Source organism: Vespula pensylvanica, chromosome 2 (assembly GCF_014466175.1).
Source record: "Vespula pensylvanica isolate Volc-1 chromosome 2, ASM1446617v1, whole genome shotgun sequence".
Classification (NCBI taxonomy): Eukaryota; Metazoa; Arthropoda; class Insecta; order Hymenoptera; family Vespidae; genus Vespula; species Vespula pensylvanica.
This window is the reverse complement of record NC_057686.1, coordinates 7,418,206-7,443,733: the sequence shown is the minus strand read 5'-3', so window position 1 is coordinate 7,443,733 and position 25,528 is coordinate 7,418,206. Positions and strand designations below refer to the sequence as shown.

The following is a 25,528-nucleotide window of genomic DNA, read 5'->3' as shown; positions in this document are numbered from 1 at the left end:
GCGAGTAGCGGGGAGAGTGAATGAGACTGAGGGTACGGGAAAGAGAAAAAGTAATAAAAAATAAAAGAACAGGAAGCGAAAAGAGGGTAGAGAGATTAAAATATTAAAAAAAAAAAAAAAAAATAATAAAAAAATAAAAAAAATCCCCTTGTATAAAGTAGTGAGCGTAGTAGTGGCTAAACAAACAAACAAGCGAACAAACCAAAATAAAACAAAATTACTGAATTATTGATACCGGAAATCACGCAAACGAGTTTGTTGTTGAACATAATTATATATTGTATAACATTTAAGGGATAACGCGTACATACAGAGGAGTAACGAAGAAGATGCGAAAAAAAAAAATAAAAAGAGAGAGAAGAGAAAGCGAAAGAAACGGTTGGAGACGAAAAATTAAAAAAGAATGACGATGATGATAATATTATATATACATATTGTTGTTAGATATATACATATTATATATATATATATATATTGATATAAAAATGAAATAATTTAGGCGTTAAGCAGCGACTCATTTACACGTATATATTTACACGTACACACGCGAACAAATACACGACACCGTTCCTACACACATGTTCAAACTTTCAAGGAAACGTTTTAAAAATGAGATCATTCATTTACACTAATAATGATGTATCCTAATAACATGTTACACTAATAACATGTACGTACATATGTATATATACATACGATAGTAAATACAAATATGTATCTATATGTACGTGTACGTACATACAAATAAAAAGAAAACGATATAAACAGGCAGCGACCCAAAAAGATATTACACAACACGAAATTCAACACGACATGCGAATTTTTGTTTGTTTGTTTGTAGCTATGTCCGCGCGTAGAGAGGGAAGGGGGTGCTCGTAATCATTAAAAAAAAAAAAAAAAAAAAAAGAGAGAGAGAAAGAAAAAAAATAAAGATAAAAAATTAGGTACACGCTGTTGGATAGTAATACGGCTCATTTTAACGTGAAAAATACAAGGAGACCTACTTTTTTGCCATTCGTTGCTCGTCTTGACCCTTAAAACGATGTATACGCGAATACGAAAGAGAAAAACAAAGATAGAAAGTAGAGAAGTTATAAAAAAGAAAAAGAAAAAGAAAAAGAAAAAGAAAAAGAAAACAAGAAAAGATAAATATCAGGAATTTCGTGCAAGCTCTAAGTAAAACGAGTCGAAGCGCTTTTACCACCGAAGTCGAACATCTTTTTTCTCTTCGTTTAAAGAGGAAAGGAAAGCGAACAAAAAATCGGAAGAAAAAGAAAAAAGATAGTAAAAGGTTTCGACTCTTGCATAGGATCGCGTTTTAAGAGTCGAGATGGAGCCCGTTACGACTCGCCATTTCAAGAAGTCGGATCGGAATCTAAAGAGCCGTAAACGAAGGACGTAAACGTTAGAGGTGAAAGAACAAAAGCGAGAAAAGAAAAAAAAATAGTATGATATAACGAAAACGTGAGAAAGAGAGAGAGATATATATATATATATATGTATAAGGAGAGAGAGAGAGAGAGAAATACAGATAGAGATAGAAATCCAGAGAGAGAGAGAGAAAGATAGTAACGAGACAAAAGTGAGGAAAAAAAAAAAAGAAAAAACACGAGCTCTCCCCCTTTCTTACTTTGTAAAACGAAAGACTCGATGGCATTATTATTTTCGCTTTTTTCACGTACCGAAAGGGAAAAAAAACACGACGATAGAATATAGAAGCGAGTAAAAACGAATAAAGGGGAGGGGGGTTGTGAATGAGGAATAAAAATACGATGAACACAAGTTTCGGGGCGCGCCTCGCCGTTATAGCTCTTAATAAAAGAAAAAAAGAAAAAAAAAATGATAAGATAGCGACATTACTATGTCTTAATAATTAAAGGGAAAAAGTGAAATAAAAAAAATGAAGTAAATCATTAAGCAAGATTATGCGTTTATGTTATTTAGTTCTAACCACTGAGATGAGAACAAAAAAAATGTAATAAAAATCAATCATGTTACCAAACTAATAGTCTCACCTATTTATTTTCCTTTCCCACCTTTATTCCGATATTTAATATAATCTTTTAATTAAATAAATATTATATATATATATATGTATGTATATATACGCGTATATAAAAAAGAAAGAAAGAAAAATGAAGAACTCGAAAATAAATTTTCCCAACAAATCTCCCACGAACTTTTCAATATTTTTCAACGCATTCGTGCAATCAAACAAAATTAAAAAATATATATACATATATATTTATTTATCTATTTATATATATAAAAAAATGTACAGATAGAATGAGATTAAATCGAGAAAAAATTAAACCGTATGGAAACGAAAAATGAAAAAAAAAAAATAAATAGATAAATCCGAGATAATCTCGTTCGTAACAAGCAAAATAGACATTAGGAACAAAAAGCTGAATTGATTTGTATCTCGAGACTCAGTGCGTCTGACGAAAAAAAGCAATCGTAAGTTTTCGCATAGCATGCATAAATATCGCGATATTGATTAATCGCATGTAACCCGATCCAAATACCAATTCCATTGGGTAATTGTTCCAACAGTCTTTCTTTCGTGAATTACAACATTATGTCTCACTAAGCAATTTTTCAAAAGTTACGAATTTTTTTCATTCCTCGATTGTTCTCATTACGCGAAAAATCGCCGAGAGTTCAACAAAGTTACGTTAATCCTACGTGATCGTTCGCGTTCTCATATCAAAAATCTCTTCTTTTTTAATACGCGCTCTATACGATGTAACTGTTTTTCTAACGAAATTAAATAAAAATTTGCGATAAAAAATGAGGAGACAGTGGAAATTCGAATTAAGTCTTTTAACGTGCCTGGCAATTTTCGTGACGGGAGAACCCTCGTTGAACGATATAACGCTGCAGGTGAACACGAGAAAGCTGGTCTCAGTGAGCAGTGATAAATTTCTCAGCCTTGCTATCGATCCGCTCGCTATACTTACGTCCGACGATGTCTTAGTGTGAGTATGAGTTATGTAGTACGTATTACTTACGTCAATTAAATGAAACACTCGTCTTATTTCGTTTCTCTCGGCACTTTCAAACGATTAACAATAATGATAGAGAAACGATTCAGCTCGTACATACATATATATATATATATATATACACATACACACACACACATATATATATATATATCGACAAAAAAAAGGGAAAAAGATTTCATCTCGTTCAAAAATCTCTTCATTGTATTTCATTTCGTTTCATTTCGTTTTATACGAACGGTATGAGTAATAATAGAAAGTGAAAAACAACGCGAGAATAGTATTGCCAACGATTGAAATTGACAAATTCGAAATCGATCGGGAAAGAAAACGTTCGAACTTACGTCAACGATAAAATGCAATAACGACGCATCAACGTTGGATGCTGCTTGCACAGGAACGAGAGAATCTCAACGAGATTGGAATGAAACGCGAACTGGTGTGCAGCTTTAAACGAGAACGCGATTCAATTTGAGAGGGATACGAAAATGAAATCGAACGTGCGTACGTTTTCGATTGAAATTTCGTAGCTCTATTCGACGATGATAACGAACGTAGATTTTTTATTGGTTCGACATTAAAACCGTACGAATTGTTTAGATATTTTAAATAGTCCTTCGGCCGATATTTTTTTTTAGGAATTACGAAAGAAGTATACGAATGGCCAGGGCCTTAAGTCCCGCATATCTTCGACTTGGTGGGCCTCAAAGTAATTCGTATTTATTCGATGAACGCAACGACACGAACTACGTATTCTCAGGTAAGGATAACACGCAACCATCGTGTTATGACAAATTTAAAGTTATAATTTCTAATCCTAACATGTTACATAAAACATGAGATATTAATATGTATTTTCTTTTTCACTCTCTCTTTATTTCTCTCTCTCTCTCTCTCTCTCTCTCTCTCTCTCTCTCTCTCTCTCTCTCTCGCTCTCCCTATTTCTCTCTATATTCGGAACGATAAACGTGAGTCGGTAAACGGTCGCAATTATCGCATCCAACGTGCTCCCGATATTAATCCACGATCGTTTATGTATCTTCCTCGGGCAATTTCGCGTGCGTTGTGCCGTTACAGGTGGATTCGCTAGCTAAACAATGCAGTACGTGTGCTTGCATACGTCGGCTCAGAAAAGCGATAAACACGAACACGGGATGTGCGTTCTCTGACTAAGGGAAATAGAAACTTTCTGTACTTTTCCTCTCGAGAATCGAATACGTTACTCAAAAGAGAAAGAGAGATAGATAGAGAGAGAGAGAGAGAAAGAGAGAGAGAGAGAGAGAGAAAGAAAGAGAGAAAGAGAAGATAAATTTTCCTTTGATTCGGACACACTAGCCGTCCACTTTAATTATATTCAAGCGAAGCGAAACTCACTCGACGTATATCCGATACCGTGTTAACTAAGCTTTCTCTTCTTTGTTACAATCCTCCCACCAGCAATATAAATCCACTAACACTCCTTTTCAAACATCTAGCCAAAAGCTTTTTTCAATGATAGCGAGATGTAACACATGATGCACCGTTTTAAAACGTTATATCCTCGTAATGTTACTTCGCACGACTTTCACTGAGAACCATAAAGCAGGATATATGACAAAAATATTTACTTGCTCTTTTCTCATTGTCATTCGGTCTTTTTATCTTTCAAGGAACATCCGATAAACAAAATTATGAAATTCTATATAAATTTAAAGTCTATATAAATTTAAAATATTGATCTGAAAATATGTAATAATACATTCCCTATTATAGTTATTAAAAAATAAATTTATAATCCTTATCGTTAATGTTCTGACAAACATTTGAAAATAATCTTTATTTTATACCTTGTTAATAATGTTATTAGCAAGTGCCATTTATCAAGAAGCAAGTTATTCAAACCCTAACGATATGCAATGAATATTTACACGTCTGTATAAACGAGTTGCCTATCATACGGGGCTTATAAAAAAACAATACTTATCATTAATATTCTCACAAATATTTTACATTTCACTTTTTACGATTTGAATCCAAAATGAGTAGATACACTTCCTCGTCATTCAATCTTCCATTATTACGGAAGTGAATCCGCAGAACGATTTGGGATTTAAGATGGAACAGAGAGCAACCTCGACTCGACAATACCTCCGCTCGTAACCGTTTCCATCGTGCCCGATTTAACTTGTCTCACTCTAATCTCACGATCGCTAGGGGATAACTCTTAATTGTCGAGACTCCGTTGCAAGCGGTGCTGAATCATTGCACTTCTGGGGTATACTCTCACTTAAAGAAAAAAAGAAAGAGAGAGAGAGAGAGAGAGAGAGAGAGAAAGGAGCCCTGTTTCTGGTTCCGATTTGAATGCGATCACAATGAGGAATAAAATCGGTGTACAAAACGCAACTACGCTTTAAACTTAAACAGTAGACCTAGTTACATGTAATCAGACCCTAAAATTTGCTTTACTGACTCGAACTGATAAGTATTTAACTTTCGAATGGCAAACAGGAGTTCAGAGAACCTAAACGTGAGCAGAATTATAGTCGAAAATTTCATTCTCGCCGCAGGGAATCGAAATAAGGAACAAAACGTGAAACTCTCTTTTCACATACATACATACATATACTAGCCCATACTATAGATAACTCATTTTTCAAATTATTCAAATATTTTCAAAGCATTTATTGTGGTCTGCTAAAAAAGTTCGCTAGTATTTTCGAGACAATAAATTGAAGTTTATCAGGGAGTCGAACTTGAGAGTTCTAATTAGGAGTACCGAATAAAGAGCTAATTCAGCATTGGAGTATGAACATTTCCATTTTCCCAAAGGTAAAGAAAAGAGGGTAAAGGGGAGAAAGGAAAAAGGAAAATGGTATCTTTTCGTATAGGAAGATAAATGAAATATTCGTATCTGACGTACGTGACTTATCAATGAATTCGTTGGACATGCGTGGAACGGTCATTAGTCTTTGGCGATCACTCGTTAGTCAAGCGTCTATCATCCACACTGACGTGATCGAGGGTGGCAGAGATGGAGGCTACACGCTCGAACTACTCATACTTTTCACAAAGAGTCCAGAATTCTCTCCTCTATTACTTGTCAACCGGGATTTTGACAAATTTGATTGAAAAGAAGACGAAAAAAGAAACGAAATGTTCGTCGATAATTAAAGAGGATAAATTTTGAATAAAAAATTTAGAAAGAAATTGGAGACGGCTACATCAATGGGCTGGAAAGACTGGACTTGATGTGGTTGCATGCATATCACCAAGATTCATGAGTAACGATAGCGAACTGGATCTCGTTTCTTTGACCGATCGAATGGGTTTCAATGCCAGCTGGCAATTGGGATATGGTGAGTATGAGTACGATATTGATCTTCGAGAACTACGAGTTCGTAATTCGCCAATGGGAATCGTCTTTTTCAGAATGCCAAACGAGATGCAACTTTAGCGGCGCCGACGTTGGAAGATACGTTCGAATTTTGCGGAATAAATTGAACGCCATTCCGAGATATTCAAATAGCATTATTACTGGACCGGATGTGGTCGCTTATGAGACTAAAGAACAACGGGAATATATCGAGAACTTTTTTAGCGAGGCTGACGTATTTCTCACAGCTGTCACATGGCATCCGTAAGCATATTTCGATTGCAATTTGAATCGACAGGATGAAATTAAAAAAAAAAAAAAAAACAAAAAGAAATAGAAAAGAAAAAATCTCGTAATATTCTTGCAGAGATTTCGGTGGTGTTACTTGGAACGACGACGAAGGTGTTTTCATGGATCGTGATCAATTTTTATCAGATAACAACAATCTTTATAAAATTGTAGAACGTGATGCCGCGAACAAGCCACTTTGGATCGGTAAAGAGAATATTGATGCATCATATGGAAATCAATTTCAATAAATGATTAACGATTTCTTTTTTCTGTTTTTTTTTTTAATTCTTTCGATAATAGCCGAATCTAAATACGAGAAAAGCAAGAATCAATTTCTCGGTGCACTCGCCTGGACCAACAGATTGGGAAACATCGCAAAACTCGGAATACAAGTTCTAATGAGACAACCAGCCGATCTCTCGAAACCAACTCCGGTAAGTTAATCGCTTCGTTTACGAACTTACAAAGGCGATTACGATTGGCGTTATTACAGTGATGAAGTTTGTAACTTCTTATAGGATTATTGGGTATCTGTACTTCACAAGAAACTAGTCGGTCGAGAAGTTTTAGATACGAGGATTCAAGTGGGTAACAAAAGTCATGTGCATTTTTATGTACAATGTACGAAAGCTTCGGCTATCTACGAGAAAGGAGCATTAACGATTTTTGGTATAAATCTGACGCCAATGAAAATACGTGCAAATCTAAAGGACTTAAAAATAAAAAACCTTCACGAGTACGTTCTAACGCCAGGCTTCGATGCAGAAAATCGAATGTTCTCGGAGTAAGTAATTTAATCGAAAATTATTCAAACGTTTGATTAGCAATCAGATTTGATTATTTAATTGTTCGTTGTTAATTTCATTAGTATCTTTCATTGATCAATTATTTAATCAAGTCAATTAAATTCGCTGGATAAATTAAATGAATAATATTAATCGAATAAAATGAAACAAATTTAATAATTAATAAAAGTTAATTATCGGATTACTTAAATATTCGTCGTAAGATTAATTTTCTCAAATAGAAATCTTTTAATTACATTATATTCGTGCTTCGCAGAAGCGTCCTTTTAAATGGCAAACCATTGAGTTTTTTCAATGAGACGGAATTGCCTGAATTCGAACCGGTCGTATCAAACAACGAAAAGGGTTTGTGTATGGAGTTACCATCAGGTGGTATAGGATTTTGGGTTGTCCCTGATCAAAAGGTAATTTATAAAAAAAGAGATGAGTATCTTTACGAGTAGGAGTACGAAATAACTTTCGATCGTTGCAGATGAGATTCTGTATGGATCATGAGGTTCAAGAGGAAAATCTAGTCGAAAGAACGTTAAAAAAGGAATTGCAGGAGAGTCAGATCAAACGGAACGAGATACCGCGGAAAAGACGATTAATCGATCGTCAGAAAACTATTGCATGTCAGGAAAATAAGAAACGAAGGAGTTTAGTCAAGAGAGAAATAGATGGTAGAGAACGGAAATTAAAGAAAATCGACATGCAAAAGCAGATCGAGAAGTACGGAAAAGTTCTTAAGAGAAAACTGGCTCTAAATGAGATCAAAAAGTCTACGAGCGAATCTGTCGATCTTTCCGATTCGTATTCTAGTTGGAAAGCAAATGAGACGGTGAAAAATTTGAAAAGATCTAAGAGAGATCTCGACAAATTTTTGTCCGATTTTCATAAGTCCGATCAGAAATATATACCTGAGAACAATGCAAGAACGAACGAGCAACCTCGGATTCTTTCGGGTTCGAAGAAAGAGAAAAGCAATGAGAATAATTTTTATAGATTTTTCAGGAAGGAACCGATGAAAAATTTCCCGAACGGTGACGTTTTCTTAGAGACTGATGATTCAACGGAGAAAAAAAAGGATTATGATTATACGAAGGACGAGGATGAGAAGAGGGAAAAAGTAGAAGAAAAAGTATGGAAAGTACGGGCTATGAATATAAGAACGATCAATCATATCAAACTCGACAATACTGGGATAGATGTTGACGATGATTATCGTGGTTATATACCGAATGAATTTTTCGAGACCGTGAACATGCCGAATGTGCGTATCAAAGAGAATTCGAATGATTACACGAATGTTTTGAATACTGAGAACATTGAAAAACACTCGATAAACAAAGAAAATGACGAAAAAGACAACACCAAAACGGAAACCATCGCAGACGGTGCTTCAGATCTCGCTGAAGTGAGACGAATCAAGGAAAATAACGTGAATATGTTAATGAACTATTATTCAGACTCTTCAGCCGGCAAAAGCAATCAAGAGAACCTCGAAGAGTCTTCTGGAGTAAAGATTCAAGGATCCAAACTCGGAGACTCTATCGTGGCTTCTCTAGGTAAAACTGAATTAACGTTGCCTGATAGAAGAAGAACGAAGACCGTTCCTATCGAGAAAAACGAGATGACGGATCTTGATGTTTTACATTATTCCAATTCGATCGGTTTGCCGATGCACATTCCGACTTATAGCGATTTGAAACAAGATAAAAGATCGAAGAGAAAAGTAAACGACTTGAATATGATACTGGAGAAAGAGATGATCGATGAGGATGATGAAAATTTGAAGAATTGTCGGTCTAGAGTGATTAGAAATTTGAACGATGACTTGGAATTAATTCGTTGTAAAACAAAACGACAGGTAAACGAAAATTACGAAGAAACTATGGAATCTGATAGCGGTAACGTAAGGATTTATGAAACTGAACATTATGAAGAACCTACAGAATCTGATAACGAAGATAATTATAAAACTGAACATTATGAAGAAACTACAGAATCTAATAACGAAAACGTAGATAATTATATAACTGAACATTATGAAGAATCTATAGAATCTGATAACGAAAATCTAGAGAATTATAAAACTGAATATTATGAAAAATCCATAGAATCTGATAACGAAAACATAGAGGATTATGAAAATGAACAATCGAAAGAGATCGAACAACAGTTGGTGGAATCTATTAAAAGAGATTTCGATCAGAAGGATAATCGTGAAATCGAAGATTCGTCTGCGATTATGACAGAGCTTAGAAATCACTTGTCTGGGACTTCTCAGGATGTTTCAGAAATAAACGATTCTATGGTAAACGATTATGAACTCGGAACGGAAGAAGACAAGTTTTTTCGTGGCCCTTCGGGGCAAACGAAAGAAAAGAAAACGACGATTGATTTTAAAAAGGATTCTTACAGCGTTACTCCGAGGCCTTCACAATATATTCCATCCATTTCAAAAGAGACAAAAACTACTGAAATCTGGTACGATACACGCACCAGACGCAGCACCTCGTCTTCGAGAGAAGCAGAAGAAACAGAAACAGAAACAGAAAAGAGCGAAGATCATACAAGCTCAACAGTCAACGGAGAATTATCTTCCAAAAAGATCACGAAACAAATAAGAACCGATCAAATTCGAAGAAAACCAACGAAGGAGTTATCCAAAACTTGGAGAAAATTAGTCCCAAAGACGGTGGATTCTTCAAAGACAAAAATAAAGTCTAATTCGAGAAAATACGAAACAACGGAAGCTCCGGAAGCGTCTGAAGCTCCCACCAACGAAACTTTAATAGTCTTTAAGAAAGAGAACGAAAAGAGAAAGAGGAATATACCAAAACTGATTTCGAGAAAAAAGGACAAACAAGGGGATCAGCATAATTACAGGAAACGAAGGAAGACACTGAGACATAAATTACACGCAAGAGAAGAAGATATTTCGCAGCTATACAACGACAAAATATCGAACGTGATAAAAAGAAACATAGACGAGTGTAAGACAAAAGAGAAAAGGGAAAACTTGAAAAGAGAGATACAGGAAGATTTAAGAAATAACGAGGACTATGATGGTAGGGTCGATCTAAAGAAAGTCGCATATTTTTCGACTTACGAACCGATCGATTACGATACGTTGAAAAAAGAAAAACAAGTACATCGAAAAAAAGACAGAAAATATATTCCCTTGATAGGTATCGTCGGGCCTTTGAAGAAAATCCAAGATAAATCGGTCGAATCTAAAAGCTATCTAGTAGATCCACGTGTCATACTCCATACAAAATACGATGGAGCAAAGTCAAGATTAATTCAATCGTTAGGATTCCCATATAATATTATAGATGAACGTAAACGGTACGATAAGGATCAACTTGCTTTTGGTAAAAGATATTATGCTCTGGTCGATTCTACGAAGGAGAAAGATCCATGGCTGTTTCGGTATCAAAGAAAATTAGAAGAGAAATTGAGGAATGCTTATGAAAGTAACGGGAGAGAGAAATTACCGGAATACTCGAAGGTAAATTAATTTTCATTCGACTTTGTTGAAGAACTATCGATATTGCAATATAATTCGTAAAAGTCTGTTTTAATATAGAAAGTACTATGGAAATCGATAATATGAGATAACTAATCCCATATTTTTCCTTATCATCTGTATCATCTTCTTTTATTTTCGATTTATTCATCGATCTTTTTCTTTTCTAGGTACGTACGTTAGAGTTACCTATTACCTATATATACGACAAATCCGAAGAAACAATCGATTCGGAAGAAACTTTAAAATCACGAGCCTACAAATATCAAATTGATGCTATCGATTCCACGATTTACGATCCAGAATTGCAAACACATGAATATTCTTCGGAATCATTGATGTATGATGACGATTCAATGGCAAACGTTTACAATTTAATTCTCAAGCCGAAATTGTACAGAGGATCGAAGAATAATCAGAATCAAAAAAGTGCACCGATTTTGTATCTTCTACAAAATACAAAAAGATTAAATGACGTACAGAAACAATCGGATGTCGAATCGTATGTTTTGGAACGTAGAAAAGGGAATGATCATTCGGAGGAAGAATCTGAAACTGTTAATAATTCTACGTATTCTGAACGAGACGAAGATGAGTCGATTACAATAAACCCAAGTCCGATAGAAAATTCCGAGAAAATCGAAGAAAATTCTAAGATTGACGAAAATCAAGAAAACGTTGAAAATCATCGAACTCGAAGAGACGTCGAAGAGATGAATTCGATATTAATTAAAAAACTATCATTATCACCGTACGAAAGAAATAAAAAGACAAGGTCAAAACGATATGATTATTTGAATTTAAACAATGATCTTTCGATCGATGAATCGAACGAGAATCCAAAAGGATTTTCAAAATTATTGAAGAGACCAAATCTTTTCGAAAGTATATTTGATAATCCAACAAAAAAATCATTATTATCTTTCGACACACGTTACACAAAAAATCATCGAACCAACAAGGATCTTTCGAAAAGCGTCATTCCTTTTTCCAAAGACAAAGACCTTACGGAGAGTTTAGAACACATTTTATTCGACGATGACGATATAAGTGAAAAAGAAGAATATTTAACATCTGAAAAACATTCGATCGATCTTGACAAAGAAATACTGAATAACGAAATAAACCGTGAAAATGAAGATTTTAATGCGTATCGAGATACATTAAAAATGTTACCTTCAATGATACAAAAAAATAAGCTCGAACATCGACAATTGCAAGATACACAACGTATAAATAGTAATTCAAATAATTACGAGGTATATTAAAACAAATTTAAATTAATATTTACAATAAATTAAAAATAAACATTTTATATATGTATTAAATTTAATTAACCGATTTTAATTAATATTTTTTAGATAAGTTCTTCACGATACAACAATAACATGCTTCAAAATAAAAACGAAATGTTTAAAAATCCGAAATTAAATTTAAAACAGATATACAGTTATATAAATGAAAATAATAATGAACAATTGGAAGATATAAATCATGAAGATTTAAATAAAGAATCAGAGAAACTTGATCAACTTTGGGAATTCAATCCATTATTAATTTCGGAAGAAGAAAACTATGTAGTAGATAATTTTTTGAAACCATTTTTACGGCACAATTCTCTAATGAAAAATAATGACCAAAAGAATGAACCGAATGGCAGTAATAAATCATCGTTCTTTCTTCAAGAGACTATTCCAAAATTACAAAAAGTAATAACCGAGAGATTTGACACAGCGCAGAACGTAACTGAGTCTTTGGAAGAATTTACGGAAAGCTTCGATAAAAAGTTCAACGAGACTCTACTGAAAGATGATCGAAATAAAACTGCAACTTCGTTCACGAACACGAACTTTTCAAATGATGATAGGCCTACGAGCATTTATCAAATGATTGTAACGAATGCGAAAAAATTATTCACTTTCTTATCTGACTTTGTTCATATGCTCTATAGAAAATGATAAATTTATAATAACGTTATTTCATTTATATTTTATACGTTCATATCATTTCTTTTTAAAAATACAAATTATGCAACTTAGCTATAACTTTTTAATACTTAATTGAGAATATCAGATTTGTAATAAACTGTACACGTGCGTCTAAATGTAAGTACATAAGAGAGAGAAGAAAAAATAAGGTAGTGCAATAAATGACATCTATAAATAATATTCTAGGATAATTATTACGATCCCTTTAAATCCTACGTTAATACACGCGTATACGCGGATGCGAATTAACTAAAATTGTGATTAAAGTCGAGAGATAATGTTTATTTTAATAAAAAATAATGACGTTACTTTGTTTAATATTTTTTAACGTTGTTACAAATAAATTCATTTCGTTTATAAAGTATCGATGACAGAAAGGTAATTAACAAGTGACATATTTTGCATTTTGTTATTTAAAGATTATCAACCGAACTGCATAATAATTTATGCGAATAATCAGAAAACTTCGTCTTGTTTGAAAAAATCCTTTCAGCCTATCGTCCAATGACGTGAATTTATATTTCGTAATACTATTAAACAACCATTTCGATTGCATAATTATGCAACGATGGCAAATATATGAAACCTTCGTCGAAAATTGCTTTTAAGAAAGCATCACGACGCTAAAGAGAATAGTGATCGCGTGTATCTGTTACAGTTCCATACAAAACGAGTATTATTGAAGATAAATTTTCTTTAAAACCCGTAAAGATAATAGCTACACAATTAAAACGTAACATGAATTTTATGAATATTAAATCGTTCGTTAAAAATATTGTAGTGTAATAAAGTATATTTATAAATCAATCGATAAAAATGTATAAAATAATAATATTTTATTTATTGTGTGCTATCGCTATTATTAGTTCAGAACAATCAGACAATATCATCGACAATGTCAATGAAAAGGGGTGAGTTTTTTATTTAAATAAAAATTACAATCTTAATATTAAAAATAAAATGAAAGTGTTAACTGAACTGTCTCTGTAATCATTTCCATATATTAATTATTTTTCATACTATATTTAAAACTGTGTTAATTAATTCGAACTATCGCACTCCTAGTTGCATCAATTAATTACATTGAACTTTTCTATGTATAAATATTAAAAATAACAGATACGAATATTTTGCAAAATCGAAGACATTAAATAAATTATTTATTTCTTATTTGTATTTTTCATAGAATATCCATCACCGACAAATATTCTTCGGACAAGAGAATAATGAGAGAAGATAAACGATTTGCAAGAGCTAAAAGATCCTTTGTATTTCTAGTACCGATTAAAGAGGAACACGAGGATGTAAATAACGAAATAACAGAGAAAAGCCGCCAAAGTAGAACAATAAAACGTAGTAAATCGGCACTTTATACTACAACGAATATACCATTAACTAAAAAATACAAGGATAAAACTGTAAAAGCCGAAAAAAGCAGAAAACCGTACGTAGGTTTTAATTTGTTGAAAGAAATTCGTAAAAAGCGGCAAAAAGACACAACCGACAAAAACAACGACGTCGAACTCGCGTCAGAAAAAAATATTTCCAACGAACCTCATGAGACTTATCCGTCTGATAAAAAATTACGTGAAAATTCAAAAAGATTAGTGTGTTATTGTCGTAAAGAAGACTGTCAGGATTGTCAATCGAAAGCAAAATTGCTTACTCCTCATTCGAAGGAACCTCCAATAATGAAAACTAAACCGAAAAATGATAAACATCGAAAAATTATTCCAAACGATTACAGAATATCGGGAATACCATTACGTTTATCAAAACTTTATGAAGAAATTCCTTACGATTTAAAATCGAATTATGCGAATTCCGAACAGATGCAAATTTTGCCGATAATTCATGGAATATCACCTAAAGTTTATCCCTTAACCGTGCCTTTCAGAGTCACTTACAAACAAGCTGAACCTCACATCGGCATGAATGCTCCAGTTTCTCAACAATATCAACAAAACTCAAGTAAGAAACAACAAACACCGCTTAAGCAATATATTCTTGCGACAAAGAATCAATCTGAAATTCTTCAAAAATCGAATATGTTGATTCCTAAAGACAATAAGAGAAACAATGATTTCTCGGCGGCCATGAATTATCCTGAGCACGAAGAGCGTGACCTAAATTCGGAGAAAGAAATCGATGAAGATTCGTTCGATGCAAATATGCTAGAATGTATAAAACTGTACGGTCGTAAAGTATGCCTCCTTGCTGCTACAACAGCTTGCAAATCTTTGAATAAAAATAAAAATCAGAAAGATGAGAACGTTGAATCGATTCATTATTATTACGATACTACCGAACAATCGAATAATGAAGATGATTACGATTCCACGAAGCCCGATATGACAATAGATTCTAAGGAAAATAATTTTGATGATAATCTAATATCTACAAAACGATCGATTGGAAATTATAACGAAGATTATCACGATTCAACTACCTCGAATATTATCTTAGAACCTTCAGAATATATCATAACTAATACCGATAACTATCAAACTTCGAACGACGATTCATTTGCAAAACAATCAACAACGTATTATATTTCCGACGAAGATTATAATGATTCAAAAATTCCGGAATATGCGACTGCGAATCCCACAGAAATGTCTATTCTTCAAGCGACACAAAATTCACAAGAACAAGATCAATTATCTAAGACTGTTTTAACCGATTCTAGCGTAATTAATGATATCGAATATACAACATCAAGTGCAATAACGAATAATATTAACGTCGATGATTCTAAAACTACTAACAAAGACAATAACTTGACTGGTACAATAATAGATGAAAGTAAGACTCCTTATACAACACATCTTCAATTAGATTATTCAGATATACAAGAAATAACAAATAGTTATTTTACTTCGCAAAGTTTCGATAACTTTGATGAAAATATCAATAGCGATCCATTTACTTACGATTATAATTTATATAATAATAATCTGACAAATTTAAAGGACTATTCACCGAACGTGCAAGCTACAAACATTCCAGATATAACGAACGATCAAACTAACTCAGAAAATGTTTGGTCGACTGAAATCTACCCTAATTTTATCGAAAATCAAATTCCAACCGATTCGACTATAGAGAATAATCTAGACAACGATGAAACAACTACAGAAGATAACAACGATTCGTTAATAAAAGAACGGAACGAAGATCGAGAAGATGAAAAGAATGATCCAGAAAAGGAATCAGCTTTAAAATACGATACACAAGATTCTTCTTCGTCTATAGAAAAAACAGAACAAACTACTATCGATTCATTTTTAGGATGTACCACTTCATCTTTAGATTATGATACGAATATTGTAGATGTTTTTCCGACAGATATTTCAAATCAGTATACTTTGTCAATCGATATCACTTCGCCGATAAAATCTATAGAAAATGATTATACAATTCCTGTTACACTTTCAACGATAAACGAGATAAAACTTCAAACTCATCAAGACTTAACTACCACCGAAGAATCAACAATAATGGAAATTACAACTGAAAAAGAAACCCATGACAAAATTAATGATTCTATCGTTGGATTGTCTAACGAAGAAAGATTCGTTAAATTGTCTGAAGACTTTGAGACAACCTCAAATCCAATCACGATCATCGGAGATTATACGAACACTGATAACGAAAATAGTATTCTCGAAAACACTTCAAAATATGATATTGAATCGACAATGCCAAATTTGTCGTTCTGCAACAGCACACAGCTCGTAAATTCAATTAAAACAATCATAAATAATTTCAACTTGAAAGATGTAAATCTCGAAGATCCCAATGATTCTAAGAAAATTCCAGATAACGTAGAACTGTCTCCAGAAATCGTTGGAATTCCAAATTTGCGATCTCTCTTATCGCTGACACCAGTGGAAAATGTGATCATAAAAAAAGTGAAAGATCATTTATCGAAAATAACCGGAATACCTAAAACCGCATTGTTTGGTGAAGAATCAAACAACGTGATTAAAAATACACTTAGAAAGACATTGAATCTTTTACCGAACGTACAATCAGAACTTCCACCAATGACAGTAGAAGAACATCAATTTCGAGCTGGACATTGGACCACGAATTTAGTGACTCTTCTTCCATTTACATCGTCCGAACGAACAAAAGATCAAAGTATTTCTCGAAGATTACAAAATCATTTAAAAGATCTCATTTATAATCCTACGGTTGGTTTAGAGTTAGCTAAACACAACGCTGTGCAAAATATCATCATCCAAGCTGCGAAACACCAAATAGAAAATGCGAACGATATGGAAATAAAAGAGGACACGATTCGAGATATGTTAGGTAATGTTTTACAAAATAACTCGTATGATCCAGATCAACGCGATGCAAAAAATAATTCTGAAAAAACATGGATGGTAGAAGCTACACATAATTACGATGAAACGACGACAGAAAACATTATCTCTATGAAAGATAATCAATTCGAAACTTTAAAAGGTGCGACCGATAATTCATTTACCGAGTCATATTCTAACGATTTCATAACAGATAAAGAATTTCCAAAAACGGACATAAATAAAATACAACCAAGTGATTATTCCAATGATGTCCGAGATAACTACGTTTCTAGCACTGAATTTTATCGAGAAAATCTTAAAAATGATCAAAGCAGAGAAACCACTCATATTTACGAAACAATGTTGACAAGAAATGTTGCTAACATAAATGAAGAAACTCTCGAAATATCTCAGTCTGAAAAACAATCAAATCAAAGTAACAGCAATAAAGGGAAGACTAATGAATCGGAAGTACTTAGGTTACCACAAAATTCCTTTGTCGGAGTTGGTAATCCTAGAATTGGAAAGATCGCTTCGGCGAATGAAGGATTCTTGCAAGATACAGAGAAACGTCGTCTTTGTAAGATAGAGAGTTGTACCAGTACACACGAAATTGTTACTAAGTTTAACAAAAGGGTTAAAACAACGAGAAAGTATTACGGATCAAAGGGAATGGATACTTCTTTCGAAAGAGATCCAATAATTTCGAAAGCTCACGAAGAAGATGACATTACGAGTAACTCAGAAAAGAACGAAAATAAGAAGGAAAATGTAAACGAAAGCAACGATGACGACTCAACGACTTATAAAAGTTTAAATCATCGAGATTTCGATTCCGAAGAAGATTTCATTTACAAGGAAAAAGCTGTTAAAATGAAGACGGATAATATCGATAATGATATAAATGATCTACGAGATTTACAAAACTCAGAGTTATATTACGTGGGAGACAACGTGAAATTTCCATTGGAAATCAAAAAAATGAAAGATGGCTCGTACATTTTGTTGATCTCGAAAAAGATATGTGAAAACGTTTTAAAAAAAAATTGTCCCTGTTGCGTACCGCTCGATGGAAACGTACGTTTGATAAAAAGAAATACGAAAGAAATTAGCAATGATAACAATAACGCTTTCGATAGGAAAAATAATCAATACTCCGAACAAAGATCGAAAATAATAAAATCGAACCCATCGAAACAACGAATAACGAGATCGATGATAGTAAATAAAAAATTAGACGATTCGGACGAAAATAATTACGAAATTTTAACGATGCCTGTAATGGCTTTCGCTAAGAAATATAATTTAAGATTAAATCTTGATGATATAGAGGAAGATGACGTAAAAGAAAGAAAAAATATTTTCGTTGATGAAAATGATGAACGTGAAGAAAACAATCCTGTTTTTCAAAGAATGAAATTCGTTAAGAAAATGCAAAACAATCATGAGCCTTATAGACAACAACGTGCGATTAAACAAAAATCAAACACTAGTACGGAAATATTAAAAAATTTAATAAATTGGTTAAGAACGTTATTTGTCAATTGAATAACGTCTACGTACAAATATATACAATTATAAATAAATTATACAAATATCTTTTTGTAATTCTTTTTTAATATTTTTAAAAGAATAATAAAATAAAAAATTAATCAAAAATCAACTGACCTTTTCCTTTCGTAAATTATTTTATTGCATTTTCATTAACTTTTATAACCTATTTAAAGTTGTATTATATCGCGAATAGTTAATAATCAATCAAGTTATAATCAGCATAATATTCCTACTCGTTTGCGTGACAAAAATATTCACAAGATTTTAAATATTTATAATATCTTGTAATTATTTAAACTTGATTATTGAATTAAATATTTTTTTTTATTAACTGTTAACGATTGTCAAAAACAGAAAAATAAGGATATTACGAATATATTAAGAATATTATAATATGGTTACGTTGCACTACGTTCGATTGTTGATAATGTAGAGAGTGATATGAACAGGTAAGCAACATTCATACTGCACACATTATACCTCTTCTGACATACTGTGACGAAGGTATTTAAAATTATATTCAGTACAATATATGCAAGGTCGTGTGTTTATACGAAACTTGACAGCTTTATTAACGTTGTTATAAAATGGGTTTATTTGGTAAAACCCAAGAAAAAGATCCAAAAGAAATGGTTAGCATTAAAATATAATAAAATATATTTCTATTACTTACAATATGTTTTATTACAGGTCCAAGAGTGGACTCATAAATTAAGAAAAGAAGGTTATAATTTAGACAGACAAGTTAGAGGTGAGTCATATTACTGACAACAAAATGTAACTATTAATTATTAATATCTAAAATATTGTGTTTATGCATAGCAATTCAGAGAGAGGAAGATAAAGTTAAGCGTTCTTTAAAAGAAGCAGCTAAAAAGAATGACAAAGATGTGTGTAAAATTCTTGCTAAAGAAATTATTCGAGCTCGCAAAGCATGTAATAAACTGTGTACATCAAAAGCTCACTTGAATTCAGTAGCTTTACAAATGAAAAATCAATTAGCAACTATAAGAGTTGCAGGTTCTGTATCTAAATCTACAGAAGTTATGCAAGCTATGCAATCGTTAGTGAGAGTGCCTGAAGTTGCAGCCACTATGAGGGAATTATCCAAAGAAATGATGAAAGCTGGTATTATCGAAGAGATGTTAGATGAAACTATGGATTCTATTGAAGAATCCGAAGATATGGAAGATGAAGCTGACAAAGAAGTTGATAAAGTAATTAAATCTATGAAGCAAACTAAATTTAAATGTTTTATATATAAAATGTTATACATAAAACATAAACGATTTTGCTTTTTAGATTTTATGGGAAGTTACAGCAGGACAACTTGGAACAGCTCCTGCAGTTGTTACAGAAACTCCTGGTATCGTTCCATCTACATCTGTTGAAGTAGAAACAGAGGATGTAGATGATGATAAAGAACTTGAAGAAATGAAAACTAGATTACAGAGTCTACGCAGTTAGTCTTAACACATAAATTATTTATATGTTGATAACATTATAAGTATGTGACATCTTTTAAAGTTACATTTGTTAGAAGAATGAAAATAGTGAATGAAATAACATCTATATTAGATTAAATTATCTCAATTAAGCTTTGAACACATCTTAATACACTTATTTTTACAGAACACAGTATAATTTAAACTTACTGTAAAAATTCTAAGCATATGCAAGTTTCTAAACAATGTTACTTTATTACAAGTTTTATATGTATATTTAACAATCTTTATATCTTTGTTATAAGTATTATATTTTACCAAATATTCACTATTCATGTTAAAAAATAAATTGAAAAGCTAGCTTTGAAATTAACATTACTTATGCTAATTTATTTTGATAATGTACAATAGAAAAATATTGTGCTAGTATATTCGTTGTAATTAATAACAAACTTTATAAAACAAGCTGGGACAATATGTCGAAATTAATATTTATGTAAACAATAATCATAATAGTATAATGATAATTATACAAGCAAGTGATACATAATAATTCACTAATGAAATCAATCACGAACATAATATTTATAAATAATTTTATATAACCAGATGACTATCACAGAACGAACTTTCATTTGAAATTATAACACTTCTGGTTGTATGTAAATATTGTATTTATATCAGCATTGTAAAGTAAAAACTAATTAAGATTATAATCAACTAAACTATTTCATAAAATTATTGTATAATATGCTTATGTATACATTTATAATTAAAAAGCGATAAAATAATAATTCTCTCTCATACGCTTGATTTTATTTTTTTCGAAATTTTATCTTATCTTCCACACTGAAAATGACTCTGCATGAAGCATCTTTAAAACAGCCTCTTGGTATAGTATGCAATTGCGCTAAGTATGCAGAAATTGTTAAAGATTTTAAAGTGTATACTATTGGAACAACAAATCCTGTGATACCTAAATTTGAAATAGGTAAACTAATCTCTATTGATATTAAAAGAATAAATGAATGTATGGTGTACATTAAATATTCTACAATATACTAGATCCCACTATTTCGACTCCAGTTGTTTGGATTAAAGATAATATACAACGTTATCAAGAATTTGACAAACCGATTTTTTATTGTACTCAATGTAAATTTGATGAAATTAATGCATCTAATATAGAAAAAAAATGGATACCGATAACATTGGATCTTATATCACCAAAGTTCGAATTCACAATATTTTTGTTTTCATTTAAAAGGATTTCAAAATATAAATTATAAACTATTTTTTTGTTTTTAGGGAATTACGTCCTAACTTAAGTTACCTATATACAGCAGGATTGAATACTCAATCTGCAGAATTATCAACTTTAACTGACATGCTTCCTCATAAAGGTAGAGTAATTAAGCAAAAAGACATCAAATGGGGAAGAGATTTTTGCTCAATGCCAGTAAAAATGACTAATGAACCAGAGACACACTTTGGTAAAATAAAAGGATGCTTTACCACTTGGGCAGAGGACTATATTCTTACTACTGGTTATAGCCCTTTTTAATTATAAATAATACCTAATCAATAAAGACTAATAATGAGTTTTTTTTTTTATAGTATCCTCTATGATATTTTATTTTATTTTTCTTTATTAACTTGAACATTCACTTTCAAAATTTTAGGTTATAAAATAAAAACGATATATGATTTTGTTAAGATAAAAATAATTGTCTCGTATAATATAATGAACATGTTTACTTAATATGTTGCTTATTACAAATTTTGTCCCATAAGAAAACTAAATTTTAATAGTAGTATTGCAATTTATAATTGAAGATTATTTTTACATAAATGATTTTCATCTTATACTTTGTTTTAGATTATGTTATCTTATAAACATACATATGTTAAAAAGTAATACAACAAATTTTAATTACTGTTAATTAAAAAACTTATTATATAATATATATATATATATATATATATATATATATATATATATATATATGTATATATGATACACTTGTAGTTGTTTTAAATTAAATGTAGCTTCTGCAGTTTATTTTCCATAACTACAAATTTGATGAGGATCATAACATATGATTTTAATGGCAACAATTTTAAAAACAAATTAATACAGCTTTTGCTTTTTTCTTTTATAGAAAAGTAACATAGCACTTAATAATAAAAATTTTGTACTCTACCTAAATCTTCTAAATGTTTTAACCATTAGTACTTATTGTAACATTTGCTACAAAGTCTTTACATAAAAATAAGATTTCATAAATTATATTGACACAATTGTCAGTTTCAATAACTGACTGTAAATATCTGCCTATTCTTTACATTATTAGTATAATAATTTTTTTCTGATACAAAAAAGATCTTAAACTTCGTATATATCATGTACAATTTTTTTTTTTTTGAAAAATAGTATTATGAATTATGTTTATAAGTGATCAATCACCATATTAACAATAGAAAGTTTTATCTGTGCTCTTGCTTTTGTAGGAAGTTTATGCATGTGAGGAGCAACTTTACGAAGAAAATATTTAACTTCACTTCGTATAGGAAAAATAGTTCTTCGCATTGTTAATTTTTTTCTTCGTTTACGAGTTCTCTTCTGTGGTTTCATAGGTAAAGCTTCCACCTCTTCGAAATCCTCAAAATATTCATTTTCTTTAATATTTATGGCATCTTCGTCATCTTCTAAAACTTCAAAATCATGTGGTAGCATAATTTCTCCATGCTTCTGATCCTGATCATCTTGATCTTGTTGTTGGTCTTGTTCTTGATCTTCATCGTGTTCTTCTAATTCTATCGTTTTATATGTACTTGCTATAGGCTCTGGAGAATCTGATAGCAATTCAATAAGGTTTTTATCTGAAGTTTGTTCTTCTTCTTTAATTATTGGTATAGTGGTAATTACTTGACCATTCTTCATTTTTGTTTGTAAATTTTTCTTACTCTGCCTTCTACCAGTTTTTACAGGTTTTTGTTTCTCTTGCTCGGGAAGATTTATTTTGATTAACAAACCAGGAGGAATGCTCGACAAACTATGGACTGGTATGGGATTACCCAAACTAGATAGATCACCAGTAAATGGTAAAATAACTTTCTTTATACTACCAGGAATAGTATTAGTGATATTAGATGCAATATTATTCGTTATTGTTATTGGCTGATATTGCTCTGTATATTGAAATTTCCAATTTGAAGTAGGAGGCAAAGGTAATTTTTTTACCATTAGATTTTCTATATTATTAGGATCAGGCTTTGGAATGTTAATTACAGTTGGCCTTCTACATTTGCCACGTTTTTTTGCTAATGGTGTAGGCTTATTATCTACCTTTGGTTTTTTACTAGATACTAGAGGTGTCGAAGACCCTGATTTTCTTATTCCTTTAGTAGTTGTAATAAAACCAGAGTTCTCATTTATTTCTTCAGTCATCTCTTCGTCGTGTGCATTTTCATTAGAATTTATAGAATTTGTTAAAGAAACATCCTTTATTGTTGGAACTGCATCGCAAGGACCTATTTTATGAAAACTTTGACCTGTTTGAAAATGCTTTGAACATAATACTAATTTCCGTATTTGATTGGGAGACATTTTCAATAAATCCTCTCTACCCAAAAATTGGCACCATCTTAGACATCTTCCTATCTCATAAGCAGGAAATGGATGAAATTTATACCTTTCAGTTTTATTTCTTGGATCAGATCTAGATCTACCACATGCAGCACAAGCTTGACTTTCTAGAACAGCAGGTGGAAATGGATCTAATTTCTTTGTCTTCTCTATTGCATTGTACACTTTTGTTTCTGTATCTAATCCTAGAATATATTCTTCTGATAAATCTGCATCGTCAGGATTACGAATATTAGGGACAGCATTGTCCACTAATCTACTTTTATAACCTTGCATAAACTGTGAACGATCAAAATGTTTTGAACAAATATAACAAAATAATATTTCTTTTCTCGTTAATCTATAATAAGAATCTACACCAACAAAATCAAGCCATTTCAAGCATCGAAATTCTTCTCCTGGGAAATGATGAAAAGTAGCTCCGTCATAAGTTAAATCTGGCGGATCCCGACGATATCGACCACATAATACACATGTAATGTTGTATAAGCTTTGTTTTGGATCATAGATTGATGGTACTGCTGTACTATTTAATTTATCGTAATACTCATTCAAAAAATCTTTCTGTTCAAAATGTTTAGAGCATACCATTCTTTGCAGAAGTTGCTTCTTTGTAAGTTTATATAAATCTTCACGACAACAAAATTCCAACCATTTTCTGCATCGTTCCTCATCATTAACAGGAAAACCAAAAAACATATATTCTTCTTCTTTATTATTTGGATTCATACGCGAACGTCCACACACAACACAAGGATGAGGCATTTTTTATTGACTTTATGCCTATTCACATTCATCAAGTAAACAATATCATTTTGTTATGATACTAACATTAAGAGGTTACTGTCACCATGATATTTAAAGTGTCAGAAACTTTCAAGCTTGACTATTAATCTTGCGGTTTTTTATTTTAAATTAATCCTTGCTATATTTTGCAAATATCTTTAAATCACTGGAATTGGATGATTATATAGTCTTTTTTGTCTCTGCATATATTTACTTGAAGGAAAATATTGTAATAAACTTCCCATTGAATAAACTATCGATACAGTTTGTAAGATAAACCTGTATATTGAAGTATTTAAGCTTATCGTGCAATCTTAATCGCCTGATAAAAGAAAAAATATTCAATTTTTTAATATAAAATATTTTCATCCTCGTACTTAAGAGGTTATGTTACATGATACTATTTTACAGCGTCTCCTATTCAACTTATAGAGGAATACGCACTAAAGAAATATGAGTAGCCAATATGTGTGACCAATCCGCTGTCTTGAAATATACGTAATCATGAAAATTATCACGTAAAAGAATGCACCTTATTTGTTAAAAATAAAATCCGTCAAAGTTGCACCATATAGAGAAGATATATAGCAAATCCCTTGGTTAGTAAGTGGATAATACTAGTATTGAAAGCAACCATTATTCAGTTATTTAAAAAAATCTATTGCTACTAATATACCATTCTATTTATTTTAAAATAAATATTCTATGCTGTATTTATTTTAAAAATATTTCTTTTCATTTAAATCTATGGTTTGCTTTGATATTTTATTGATATTATATTATTTTTCTAGGGGAAAATTTTCACAGATCTAAATATTT

General features: G+C 31.6%; 5 protein-coding genes across 5 annotated transcripts; 4 read left to right on the top strand and 1 right to left on the bottom strand.

Annotated features, from left to right (window-relative positions):
- The first annotated feature begins 2,248 nt into the window (after window positions 1–2,248).
- LOC122627329 (MATH and LRR domain-containing protein PFE0570w-like) lies at window positions 2,249–13,139 on the top strand. The gene is made up of 11 exons (XM_043808405.1): window positions 2,249–2,981; window positions 3,647–3,768; window positions 6,188–6,343; window positions 6,417–6,624; window positions 6,728–6,855; window positions 6,952–7,085; window positions 7,170–7,435; window positions 7,714–7,861; window positions 7,930–10,953; window positions 11,142–12,230; window positions 12,333–13,139. Exons 1-11 carry the CDS (start codon window positions 2,794–2,796, stop codon window positions 12,927–12,929), a joined length of 6,060 nt encoding a protein of 2,019 aa, XP_043664340.1. The 5' UTR covers window positions 2,249–2,793; the 3' UTR covers window positions 12,930–13,139.
- Window positions 13,140–13,326: 187 nt separating this feature from the next.
- Window positions 13,327–18,823, top strand: LOC122627328 (putative uncharacterized protein DDB_G0282133). Its single transcript, XM_043808404.1, has 2 exons — window positions 13,327–13,337; window positions 14,146–18,823. Exons 1-2 carry the CDS (start codon window positions 13,327–13,329, stop codon window positions 18,821–18,823), a joined length of 4,689 nt encoding a protein of 1,562 aa, XP_043664339.1.
- A 481-nt stretch (window positions 18,824–19,304) lies between these two features.
- On the top strand, window positions 19,305–21,078 carry LOC122627356 (charged multivesicular body protein 3). The gene is made up of 4 exons (XM_043808437.1): window positions 19,305–19,461; window positions 19,520–19,580; window positions 19,652–20,046; window positions 20,132–21,078. The coding sequence occupies exons 1-4, from the start codon at window positions 19,417–19,419 to the stop codon at window positions 20,294–20,296; spliced, it is 666 nt and encodes a 221-aa protein (XP_043664372.1). The 5' UTR covers window positions 19,305–19,416; the 3' UTR covers window positions 20,297–21,078.
- Window positions 21,079–21,129: 51 nt separating this feature from the next.
- Window positions 21,130–21,901, top strand: LOC122627357. Its single transcript, XM_043808438.1, has 3 exons — window positions 21,130–21,265; window positions 21,340–21,505; window positions 21,583–21,901. The coding sequence occupies exons 1-3, from the start codon at window positions 21,130–21,132 to the stop codon at window positions 21,836–21,838; spliced, it is 558 nt and encodes a 185-aa protein (XP_043664373.1). The 3' UTR covers window positions 21,839–21,901.
- A 380-nt stretch (window positions 21,902–22,281) lies between these two features.
- Window positions 22,282–25,308, bottom strand: LOC122627352. Its single transcript, XM_043808430.1, has 2 exons — window positions 25,154–25,308; window positions 22,282–25,031 (listed from the first exon to the last, which is right to left on the bottom strand). The coding sequence occupies exon 2, from the start codon at window positions 24,686–24,688 to the stop codon at window positions 22,724–22,726; it is 1,965 nt and encodes a 654-aa protein (XP_043664365.1). The 5' UTR covers window positions 24,689–25,031; window positions 25,154–25,308; the 3' UTR covers window positions 22,282–22,723.
- Window positions 25,309–25,528: the final 220 nt, after the last annotated feature.

Bases quoted from the DNA above. Each gene is read 5' to 3' on its own strand.
- LOC122627329 (XM_043808405.1), top strand. From the start codon at position 2,794: ATGAGGAGACAGTGGAAATTCGAATTAAGTCTTTTAACGTGCCTGGCA. The intron at 2,982-3,646 runs GTGAGTATGAGT...ATTTTTTTTTAG, and splicing joins ACGTCCGACGATGTCTTAGT to GAATTACGAAAGAAGTATAC. The intron at 7,436-7,713 runs GTAAGTAATTTA...CGTGCTTCGCAG, and splicing joins GAAAATCGAATGTTCTCGGA to AAGCGTCCTTTTAAATGGCA.
- LOC122627356 (XM_043808437.1), top strand. From the start codon at position 19,417: ATGGGTTTATTTGGTAAAACCCAAGAAAAAGATCCAAAAGAAATG. The intron at 19,462-19,519 runs GTTAGCATTAAA...GTTTTATTACAG, and splicing joins AAAAAGATCCAAAAGAAATG to GTCCAAGAGTGGACTCATAA. The intron at 20,047-20,131 runs GTAATTAAATCT...TTTGCTTTTTAG, and splicing joins CTGACAAAGAAGTTGATAAA to ATTTTATGGGAAGTTACAGC.
- LOC122627357 (XM_043808438.1), top strand. From the start codon at position 21,130: ATGACTCTGCATGAAGCATCTTTAAAACAGCCTCTTGGTATAGTATGC. The intron at 21,266-21,339 runs GTAAACTAATCT...ACAATATACTAG, and splicing joins GATACCTAAATTTGAAATAG to ATCCCACTATTTCGACTCCA. The intron at 21,506-21,582 runs GTTCGAATTCAC...TTTTGTTTTTAG, and splicing joins TTGGATCTTATATCACCAAA to GGAATTACGTCCTAACTTAA.
- LOC122627352 (XM_043808430.1), bottom strand. From the start codon at position 24,688: ATGCCTCATCCTTGTGTTGTGTGTGGACGTTCGCGTATGAATCCAAAT.